Source organism: Lygodium microphyllum, chromosome 19 (assembly GCF_053477565.2).
Source record: "Lygodium microphyllum isolate KBCC chromosome 19, Lygodium_microphyllum_v1.1.10, whole genome shotgun sequence".
NCBI classification, from domain to species: Eukaryota; Viridiplantae; Streptophyta; class Polypodiopsida; order Schizaeales; family Lygodiaceae; genus Lygodium; species Lygodium microphyllum.
The window spans coordinates 85,669,007-85,681,079 of NC_141153.1; the positions used below are offsets into that span (position 1 = coordinate 85,669,007).

Here is a 12,073-nt window from a genome sequence, read left to right on the forward strand (position 1 = left end):
AAAAGATCATGTGCAACCAGGAGCTCGCTTTCTCACAATCCTGTCATGTCCAAGTTTTGTTTAGCACCTAGCCTCACATATGATAGAAACAGCAGCAATGCATTTTGCAATAAAAACATCAAATTAAATAAAAAGCAAGCTTTAATTTGCTTGAGGTTCCCATAAGGCTGGCAATGGAAAAGTTTCAGCTACATGTTCAACCATTTCACCACTGAAAAATAGTAATGTTTAGAATCAAGAAAGAAAGGCATCCAAGCAATTCACCTCTATTTCTATGGCACGCAGCTCATTAAAGCTATGTATGCTTGCTAAGCTAGATCGAGGTGCCTCCACCACATCTAACACACCAGTTGGAGCTGAAGGAAGAGTCGGCACCAATCCTTGCGAAGGTAGCCACAACGTAAATTGAGGTGGACGTGTTGGATATTCGCTGCTAATTTTTACCTGTCAGAAGTGAAGAATGATGTGCCCTCAAAATGAAACACCTAAAGCAAATCAATTTATGATGTACTTCAGGGTTTTCACACAACTCCCAAGCAACCACATAAACATGTCGATTTCTTTTCTTTAATGTGAGAAGTTTTTAACCCCGTAACATATTTTTCCGCAACAATGAATCTAGATAATGACATATTTTCAATATTCAACTGAGCACAAAACTACGTTTTATCCCCCCAGGATCTGAAAGCACAATGTGCATCCTTCCCAAACGTTCCAAGAAGGACCATGCTTCATCTTAGAATAAACCACACGCCAAGGTTTGGAACTTTGTAACACATCCTAAAATTCACGCAGAGCAAAGAAAGCACAATGTGCACCCTTCCCAAAAGTGGCAAGCAGGACCATGCTTCCTATTAGAATAAACCACAAGCCAAGTTTGGAACTTGCCACGTGTCATAAAATTCACATACAGCAAAGAAAGTAACAACCAAGTTGAAGAAACACAAGCAGGATAGCCTCAAACTATGTTAAACAGACCGTGTTGAATCAATGACCTGTGCCACATGCTTGCACACTAAAACAGCATAACTTGATTACCTGAGCTTCCAAGACAACAGCTTTTCCTCCAGCATCATCATCTCTTTTTAAAGTACCAGTAAACACCCGAACCCCACAATCTTCCCATGCTGGCACCACTTTAAGGGGAACAGAAGAATCAGAAGTTTCATTCATGCCCACATCATCTGTGCTATCTTCAGCAAGACCTGATAGCACATTTTCATCAACAAGATCACCATTGTAGCAACCCTCAGAAGCTGTTGATCTGGACTTGCTTGAAGCTATGAATGTATTCTGTGAGAGGTCATAAGAGAAAGGGCTTTTCTTGAGCCTCCTCTCTTTGACAGGGAACCCCCTCCTATCAGCCATATCTGTATACTTCTGCACTGTGGAACCTGTACCTATTCCAAGTGCTGGAAGTTCCCCATCCTCCCTTGCAGACTCTAAGCTACTTTTTGGGGATGCTGTGATTCCATCCACTGCAGGGGACAAGGTAGTCAAAGCTGATGCACCATCATTAGACTTTTGCAGCCCAGATGGTAGGATCTCAACCCAGCTGAGTAGATAACATTTTCTATGATGGAAAGCCCATGGAACTTCAGTGAAATGGACAGCAGGCAAGTTTAAGTTGGTCAGGGCATCAAGCTGGTCCCTGTTATCATTATAATGTGTCATTCTACAGATGTATCACCAGAATTGATCATCCAGCAGAAGGTATGCTGAAAGATATGATAATAAAATCAACTGCTTTGAAGGCTTTTAAAAAGCAGCTCAAAAGAAGCCAAATATTAAAGAAAAAATATCATCCATACAATTTTGGATGCAACATCTTGGTCTTAAAACCCTAAATGAGCTAGGTCATTCAGAATGTAACAAGGTTCAACATTGCCAATCATTCTTCTGAGTGATTAGACAGAGCATGATGACTCACTTCAACGCCAGATGATCCTTCCTTCGCTTCCGAAGTTTCTCCAATACAATTTGGACACGATGTTGTCGCCGATATGCTGCTAATCCATTAGAGATGGTCAAACCTCTTGTGTTTTCAGCCAAAGAAGTTCCATTCAAAACAGCAGGTGGGCATTCTGCCAGAAAGTCAAGACCAGCTAAATGCTGCACCCATTTGTATGGGTGTAAAGTTCGCTTGCAATCATACTGAAAGTCCAACCCGGCGGACAACTTTGCCACCTGCATAGGATTAGACATGCCCCAAGATGTCATACAAGGCCATGCACACAAAAACCGAAAAAGCTTTATCCTAGTAAGACAGATCCAGCAGTGCATGGATACGATAAATAAATCATATAAAATAGCTACCTGAGTAGGAAGATCCAGGCCAGTATCATCTGGAAAAAGATTTGTGAGGAGCTGCAGTGGACAATCCTGTGCACCTTCAGTGCCAGCACAGACAACATTGAGCTTCATTAAGTATTCAAATCGCACAGTCATCAATTTGCTTGGCTTCTCGCCCTCCACATGATCATCATCATATATGTGCCATAATACAGATAAAGGATGAGTGTAGAATATTCCCTCATCAATGGTCTCTTTAAGAGAAGACTTTTTTACTCTCTTCCTGCGGCGTTGTGAATCGTCATCCTCATCTTGTTGCTCATCCTCAATTTTGTTCTCTTCCTGACCTCCAACATTGATACCTGCAAGTTCCGTTACATATCATTGTCAAGTTCTTGTGTGCCCTTGTTTCTAGCAATCCTATAGTAACCTAAAAGGCTCACATCAAGGAAAACAGGTCAAAACATGCTGACTTTACAATGTAAGACTGTACTAGCACTAGAAAAAAGAAAGAAAGATAATCGGATTAAATGGCTACAAAAGATACACATAGCTGGGTTTGTTGTTATTGTTTTTTGTTGTCGGTTTTCTAGTAACATCCTTTCATTGCCAAAATTGACCTTCAGGACAAATCAAATAATGCATTACATCCCACTTCGGATATCAGTGCCACGAAGGCACACAAAAATAAAAAAAAGAAAGACAATTAGAATAGAATAAACTCTGAGCTCAAAGGCTACAAAGTAGGGGCAAAGGCAAGGGGAGGGGTGGGGCCAGGGTGCACAGCAAGGGTGGGTGCGTTTCCTGCTACAAGCAGGAGTGTAGGCAAGGGCAGGGGTGCAAGAGGAGTGCAAGGCAAGGCGTGCACGTGCAAAAGCGCGCACACACAATGTGTGTGTGTGATCATATTAAACGACTAAAAGGGCAAAGGAAAAGGACAAATAAAATCAAAACTAGTATAACCTCAAGGACTTTTTGTGAGAGCATCTGTTAAATTCATTGCATCTCTGATTTCATCTCCTATTTGTGAGCCCTAGTCCAAATCTCACAGGGAAATTTGGAGCCTTGACTATGCCATTTTCTCATGCATTTATAGTGTTCTGCATTCCTGCCTAGCAGTCATTATTTTCAGCATTTATTATGCCCTTCTGCAGGCAGCCATTTTGTCATTATGGCTGTCATACCTCCACACAGCAGGTTGGCCATGTTTGGCAGCAAGTCAGCCAGTTCTTGGAGTTTGTGCCTATTTAGGCAGTCCGTTAGCATTCCATTGCATTCAGTCTTCATCATTGCAAACCTATGTCCTCACTGACATGGCCACTGTCCACACGTGCAAGGGCTTCTTCTTTGTAAGCAGCCCTTTGATTCTCTCTCTCTCTCTCTCTCTCTCTCTCTCTCTCTCTCTCTCTCTCTCTCTCTCTCTCTCTCTCTCTCTCTCTCTCTCTCTCTCTCTCTCTACGCACGCACGTGTGTGCATGCACATATTTTTTGCTTCCATTTTGTGCACTCACATGGTATTGTTGCCAAGGGTGCAATGAGAGAGTTCCCTTCTTTGTTGTCTTTTGCCCCTATTGGTGCTGTGTTTTCCCTCCTTTCAGACCCCTTTACAGATTCGATCACATTCATGGATGCATGGAGGCCGTTTCAGGGACACAATCGGTGGCTTGTGGTCAGTAATACTTCTCTTTCAATGCTGCAAGTTTTGCAGATTTGAAGGATCAACTTGTAAGACCACAATGGCAAACAAGATCATAGGATCAAGAGGACTTCGGAGATCATAATGATTGGTATAACAATCATACTAAATATCCTCGCGATCATGACACAAATTGTGAGGTGGATCATGTTGATCAGCCATTCCTCCCCTCCCTCTTCTCAAGTCCCTTCCCTTTCTAAAACATCTATTCACACTTCTCGCTCTAATGCCACCCTCTATTCAAGCATCTATCCCTATCAGCCTTTGCTATGACTAGAAGCTCGATGGAATTAATTATGCCCTTTGATGTGTGAAGATTAGGCCATCCTCGACACTTTCATCTTTTTGGATTTTGTTACCATTCCTCTCCCATGGCCCAATGTGAAACCCAAGACGTGCTTCCACAAATTCAACCAGTATCTTGTGAAAATTACACGATGCAACGTACAAATCTGAGCAAGGAATAGAGAGTACAAAGCAAATTCAAGAACAACTGAGATTTGTTTAATTGAAAATAGATTGATACAAAGATGGCTCTATCCAGACTCAGCTCGTGCAATTCTATTGTGAAGCTTAGATGGCAATCTAGACAAATTCTAGGCAAAGAGCTTAAGGCTAGATGAAAGAACTCTAATTGGGAAAGAGTTAGATGATCATGGTTTTGAGGTCTCCCTTTTATGGTCCAAGAAGGTGGTCAAGTCGGCCTAACTCACATAACTATTACTATTGCCTATCCACCAAATCAATATTCCCTTCATTGTCAAGTCAAGGGTTTTGCCCCTGAACCCCATCCCCCACACCCCGCTACTCGATGTAATGTGCCTCGAGTTGGTACCAACTTCACTCCTCTACTCAACTAAAGGACTAGACCCACAAAGGTCACATTTTTGTGTCCGATCACATAGACCTCATCTAATATACAAGTCAGACCCAACCCATGTCCAAGGTCACACATGGCTTCTCCTCATAATAGGAACCTTGCAACTTTGAGCACCATGGACCACTAGTGGCACCTTTCAAGGATGGGGCATTGAACATATCTAACACCTCCCGCCTCAATCTCCATTCGTAGGTAAATGAGTTCCTCTGCCCAACACCAAGTCTTTGAAGACAAACTCGAACAGCTCCTTCGTAGGTGCTTTGGTAAAGACACGTGCTCCATTCTCCTCTGTTGATTAGAGGACCAACTCTACTATCCCATCCTCCATCAAATCGCACACAGTCATATTGAATCTCTATATGTTTGGTGCTTGCATGAAACATTGGATTTTTTGCACTCGTGATGCAACTTTGGTTAACATATCTTAGCATAGTTGGCTCCTCATCATGCACTCTCAACCATGTTGGGTTTGACTCACGCCTACACTCACTGAGGAGTATCAATGATTCATAATGGGACACTAGGGTACTTTTTACTCTCCTTATGAGAGGTTTTTCCCCCAGTTACATTATTTTCTATTTTGCGTATTTATGTTACACAGTTCGGTCGCTTACCGTACTTTACACCTTTTGAATGTGAACGCATCTTAACAACCCTAAGGCCTAAGGGTTGTACTTTTGTACTTACACTTTGGAATCGCACTGAGTATCATGATGTGTCTTCACTCTCACTCTCTCTATTGTCTATTGTGTACTCTCAGCTTAGACCTTCCATCTTCAATCTTACGTTTGGTATCAAAGCTCAAGCTTGGTTTGGTCTAGCTCTCCAAGCTCGTCACCCTCAATCCTCAACTCGCCAATTGCTTGCACCTCCTAGTCCAGCTTCAGCCCCACCTGCACCTAGTGCCAATGCCTCCTACCTTGCGCACAGCACTACTTGAGCACTGCCTGGTCCAGCCCCTGCAGTCCGCTACTCCCTCGCCACCTATCTCCAACACCGTTGCCACCTGCAAAGCCGCCCACATCCTATGGCACCATCTGCCTTACTAGCCCACCAACTAATAGTTGCTCTGCTAGGCTTCTCCTATTCCACAAGGCCTGTCAGCCCTCATTAGCACCAAGCAGCCAGCAGTAAAGGTAAAAGAGAGATTTATTCATTTTTTATTCAGAAATTTGAATGCAGATTCTTGGCATTCGGGTCAAATAATTTGGGGCTTTTTGGCTGTTTAGAGGACATTGGGACATGTACTAAAGATTCAGTCTGAAATAAACTGAAATTGTGCATTTTGGACAGTAAAATTTTGGGGTTTTGCATTGGTTGTGCTGCTGAGCATTGTTTGTGCACTGGACAACGTATACATTGTACAGTTGTGATCAAGTGTGACACAATTTTGCTAATTACAGCTTGGTGTATGCTGTAATTTCTGGAAATTTGCAGATTTCCAGGTTGTTCCAGCTTTGGTTCTTGCTTTTGTCTTCTTTGAAATAGTGGCCTTTACCATGGCCAATCAAGGATTGAATGATGTATTCACATATGTATCCAAAGAGGATAGATTGGACAGCAATAACTATTCTCTATGGTCCTTCGTGATGAAGAATGTGTTGATTGCAAAAAATCTTTGGGATTATGTTAGTGGTGAAGAAGTCCGTCCCGGAGTTGTGGCTCCTGCAACACCTACTCTAGGAGGACATGGTCAAAGGCCCGCTCCAGCTCAACCACTTCCCCAAAGATCAGCAACACAAAAGGCTTGGGGCACACGAGATGCTCAAGCATTGTCATTGATTGCATTGGCAATTCATTGGTCTATAATCCTGCATATATGGTATGTTGCCTCTTTACGAGAAGCATGGCTCACACTTGAGCAGAAGTTTGCTGGAAAAAATGAGACATGAATTTCTTTCTTAAAAAAGAAGCTTGAGAATGTGAAGATGGATAAAGGTCATGCCATGCAAGATCATCTTAACAAAATCCATAGTTGTCAGGTACGAAAAGTACGGTACAGTACGGTACGATAAAATACAGTACTAAATGGTACCTTAAGATTTTATAAGGTATGGTACGATATTAGTACGAAAAAAAAATTAACTTCATTATTTTGAACTATAGATAATAGAACAGATGTTTAAAGTCTAAATAGCAATGCTATTGGAGTATATAAGATGAATACTTGAGGGTAACACGCCAAAACCTCTATGGCATATGCCGTATGCGCAACATGCGCTACAACTTACAAGCACATACATAGGAGTAGATACATCATACATGAATGATCATACAAATAAGAGGCATGTATGCTTGAGAGAGAGAAGGTTGAGAGAGAGGGAGAGGCAAGAGAGAGAGAGAGAGAGAGAGGGATGAAATGACATGAGATGCTTTATTAACATCTACAAGAGGCCAAAATGACCTGTGAGACCAACAGTTACCAAACAAACCACCAAAGGTTTTGGTAAAAGATTTATGAATTTTGTTATGGTTTTGTTTGGCATTGCTAAGGCTAAAGTAGCTACCGATGGTACATTCACTAATTCGTGTACTCTCAGAAGGTACATTAGGCCAAGCTATCCTCTGGCCTAGTTTTATTAGCAATGTGTACTAATGCTTTGTGTTGGGTGGTGCAAAATGAGCTGTGAACAAAGGGTAAATCAATAGAATTATGCTACTTGATGATTCTCAAATGGTGCTGAATTTACTTATTGATGACACTAACATATTGTGAAAAATGATGGGACATCAATTAGAAACGTTTGGAACTCCTTGAATACCTTATGTATGGCCTTTGGCTCTAGGATAAATCATAACAAAACATGTATGAGGAGTCTAATCAAGCTTCCATCCCCTTTCTTGGTTGATAGATCAAGGCTACAAAATCACCACCACCACAACAACAACAACAGTCAACAACCCAAACCACCACCAACAACAACAACCATGCCCAAAAAAAAAGTGCTTTTTTGTACGAATTCGTACGGTACGGTACGATGCGAACCATATAGTACGAACCAATTCCTACTACGTACGAGTGCAACTATGACAAAATTCAAGACTTGCGTGAGTAGTTAATGAATGTAGATGAGTATTACTATGATGCAAACATTATATCTACTACTTTAAATTCCTTGCCATCCTCTTATTTGGCCTTTCGCGCAACCTTGAATTGAGCCATGAGAATTTCTCCACAACCACTCACCTTTCTTCGATTGGTTAGTTTGCTCGTAGAAGAAGAGCAAACAAGAAAGAACAGTGGGGCGAATATTGTAGCCTCTGAATGGGCTTTTATGGTGAGACAAAAGGGCAAGGGCAGCCAGTCTAGAAATGCTCCGCAGAGTTCTGGAAGCTCAAGTACTTCACAAAGCAACAAGAAGCAGGGGAGAACATAAGCCAAGAAGGGCAAGTGTCATTATTGGAAGAAGCAAAGTCACTATATCACGGAATGAAAGAAACACGTTGCCAAGAAAAAGGAGTCAAGGATGTCTATTTCTGATGCACCTTCTATTGCTACAAAGTCCGTGTCTATTGTTGTTGACTGTGAATCTTGTTTTTACACTTGCAGTTATGATTCTTCTTGGGCTAATAGAGCTTTCAGCTCCACTGAGAATGCTAGCACTTGGTTCTTTGACAATGGTGCTTCTAAGCACATTATATCCCGCACGGATTTGTTTTTCTCTATTATTGCAGCTCCAGTTGGCAAATCTGTGCAATGTAACGACAACGCATCTTACCCTGTTAGAGATGTTGGGAAGATTGTCTTGAAAGCCATTGATGGCTTTACTCTCCCTTAACAAGATGCATTATATGTGCCAAGGATAAAGAAGAATTTGTTGTGAATTTCTTATTTAGCAAAGTGTAGTATACAAGTCACATTTGATGATGACAAATGCACAATCAAGGATAAGAAATTCCTGAGTTTGGTATTGACTGGCACATTATGTCATGGACTCTATGAGTTAGATGCTTATCGATTGATCAGTCAATCTATTTGGCATCTACTACTACTCCTGCTATGTCACAAGTAAAGTTATGGCATGCTCGCATGGGGCATGTTAACTATGGCAATTTGATACTTATGCAATGAACTCAGATCCTAGATAATTTATCACTCTTGGAGAGACCTCCTAAGCATATTTGTGAGAGGTGCATTTTGGCAAAAATGCATTGATTCTCTTTTTCTTGTAATGTTGTTTTTAAGGCAACAGTCAGGTTACAGATTGTCCATTCGTATGTATATGGACCTATGCAGCCAAAGCCGTTGGATAGATGTTATTATTTGGTCACCTTCATTGATGACTTTACTCATTTTTGTTGGGTCTACTCATCGGTGAAAAAGTCAGAGGTATATGATGCATTTTTGGCTTTTGTTGCACTTACAAAAAATCAATCTGTAGAGGGATTAGGACTCTCCATTCGAATCGAGAGAAGAATACATGTCTTCTTTACTAAATCATTTTTTGAAGTAGAAAGGCATTCCCCATCAGTATACTATTGCATATACTCCACAATAGAATGGGGTTGCAAAAAGGAAGAATTGGTCACTCGTGGAGATGGCCACATGTATGCTGAAAGCTAAGAATTTGCCAAATGGCTTTTGCCCGGAAGCAATTATGTGTGCTTGTCATGTTTAAAATAAGTGCCCATCCAAGGCATTGAAAAATGTCATGCCTTTCGAGGTCAAGGCTTTGGAACAACCAAAAACCTTCAGTTGGCCACTTTCGTACTTTTGGGTGTCTTGCATATGCTCATATTCCCAAAGTATTAAGAAACAAGTTGGACAACAAGATTGTCAAATACATTTTTATAAGGTACAACAATCAAAGCAAAGGATAGAGAATATATGATCATGTTTCCAAGAAAGTCTTTGTTAGTAGGGATGTGATTTTTTATTAAAAAATCAAAATTATTTGTCATGAGGACATGTGTTTTTGAAACCTCACTTAATATGTGGATTAATTTTTAATCACATGGTTAAGTAAACATTGCACATGTAAGCTATAATTGGGGTTAGAGTAAATTTACGAGCCCGAGACTCGAGGAAATCACAGGATCTCAAAGGCAAAAGTTGTTATTATGCCGCACAAGTACTTGGTAGTATCTAATGCCAATTGTTGGCCTAGGTCATTCATTTGGCCATAAGTGCTAGTTGGTGACACTAGAGAAGTGACATTTAATGGTACCTAATGCCAATCTGATGGTCAAAGATGACACAGAGATACTCACAAACAGAAGTTGCCTAGCCAATTTAATTATTGGCCAATCAAAAAAAAATTTGAAGCATCGAAATAATTATTAGATTAATTTTTTATATTTAATCATGGATAATGCTGAACTTGTCAAAAATACCCATACAAGACTGAAAAACGTCTTTAGAGACTGGAGAGATGCATTTTTAGTATATTCAACTTGCAAGAGAGAGGAAGCAGACATTGTTGGTCTAATTTGCAGCCATTTGAGAACCTTCTGAGGCGGTCAGGGGCAGGAGAAGACCAATCAACAATAGGTGACAGCATCTATAGGCTATTGAGACAAGGCAGCAACAGTAAATGACTGATATTCTTCAATTCCTTGCATCTACAAGCTTTTGAGATAGAGCAACAGCAGTAAATGACAGATTTTTTTCAGTTCTTCGAGAAGAAAGTCTGAATTTTCTCTTTCCTCAACATTCTCTCTCATCTCCCAACCTTTCTATAGCCTTGCTCCAAAGATTGCAGTATTGAGATCACCAAAGGCTGAGAAATTTCAAATTTCTTTGCTGTAAACCCTAATCTGCAGGAGGAAATTAGGGTTTAGTAACAACCTCGAGAAGCGTACCAAAAATTGGAAGCTCCAAGACTTAGATTCAACAGGACTGAAGTTGTTTTAACCTATTCAAATGGAGGGATCAGCAAATAATTGAATTTGGGGCATTTTATATCTCCATCAAAGCAAGTGAAGGCTAATTGATTGCTCGAATCAAGGGGCAAATCAGATTAAAGACTTACTAGTCATTCTGAACAGTAGGGGAGTTCGAATACTGAAAGGAATTGGGAGAATCCCATTGTACATCAACTTCTTCTTCAATTAAGTTAAATAAATACTAAAAGGGGCGCCACTTTTGAGGCCAACAAGATGTCCAATGTCCAAGATTATATGGTAAAGTGTACATTTTACTTTTGTGAATTTGTTAATTGCTGTAAATAGTACTTGATCAGGTTTTACCACCCTATCCGAGGAAGAAGGCTCGTTGCATGGTTCCATTGCCGGGACACCACTCAATCCCTTGATTTGGTGGGCCCGAGGTACGTGATTGCAAGCCAAAGCTTTATGCTAGTGCTAATTCTTTACTCTTAGCTGAGAAATTACAGCAATATGTCTTCATACAGTGAGATGGACTCAAGCAATGATGATGCCTCTCAATATGAATTCACATGGGAATGAAGGAAATGCAATGTTTGATCTTGGACAAGGCTCAAACCATGGACAACAAGCTAAAAATGTTACTGTTGCACAAGATGTAGGCCATTCAAGGCATAATGGCGTTGATGACCAACAAAGTGAAGAGAAATTTGATAACCAATTTAAGAATCAGATGAGGACGGCAGCAAATCTCTTTGCTGAATTGGCAAAGGATCCTCAATTCACTCGATTTTTTAATGCTCCGAAGGACAGCAAAGGCAAGAAGAAAAAGTCATCTTCTACACCTTCGGGACAACAAGGTACATCGAAGGAAATGCCAAAGCCTTCATTTGAAGCTCCCAAAGATGCTATGGAAGCAAAGTAGTTGCATACAAGGCAAGAAATGCAAATGCAAGGCCATCATGGAAGTGCCAATCCAATGGATTTCGGACAACTGGGACATGCTATGATAGGGTAGCCACGATACTTTGGCGACAGCACAATTTTTCATGCTATGGTTGGACAAGAACAGCATACGGAAATGTATCGCATAAATCCCTATGGTATGTAGCAACCAATGCATGGTAGGCAAGGCCCAATATATTCGAATATGGCTGGAAATGTGCAAAACCCTATGTATGGCAACATTGGCTTGATGCCTGAGGCACAAAGTAGCATCTTTGGTAATGCATCTGCACCCCCAAATGCTTATGGGGCTCAAGGAATGAGTGTTGGTCATGTAAATGCTCAGTTTGCTGTTGGTTTTGATATAAATTCAGCGAATGCACTCTTTTTGCAACAGCCAATGTATGACAACTTGATATCCAAAGGGGGAAAAA

General features: G+C 40.8%; 1 protein-coding gene across 2 annotated transcripts in view; it reads right to left on the minus strand.

Annotated features, from left to right (window-relative positions):
* THO5 (THO complex, subunit 5) overlaps nucleotides 1–12,073 on the minus strand; it is a 68,284-nt gene that overhangs the window by 21,648 nt on the left and 34,563 nt on the right. The window contains exons 4-7 of one of the 2 annotated variants that reach the window (XM_087700392.1): nucleotides 2,317–2,654; nucleotides 1,931–2,187; nucleotides 1,039–1,651; nucleotides 265–444 (exon numbers count right to left, since the gene is read on the minus strand). In XM_087700392.1, coding sequence (XP_087556518.1) covers nucleotides 265–444; nucleotides 1,039–1,651; nucleotides 1,931–2,187; nucleotides 2,317–2,654 — 1,388 coding nt within the window. The remainder of the gene's footprint in view (nucleotides 1–264; nucleotides 445–1,038; nucleotides 1,652–1,930; nucleotides 2,188–2,316; nucleotides 2,655–12,073) is intronic. The other variant, XM_087700393.1, reaches the window with a different exon arrangement.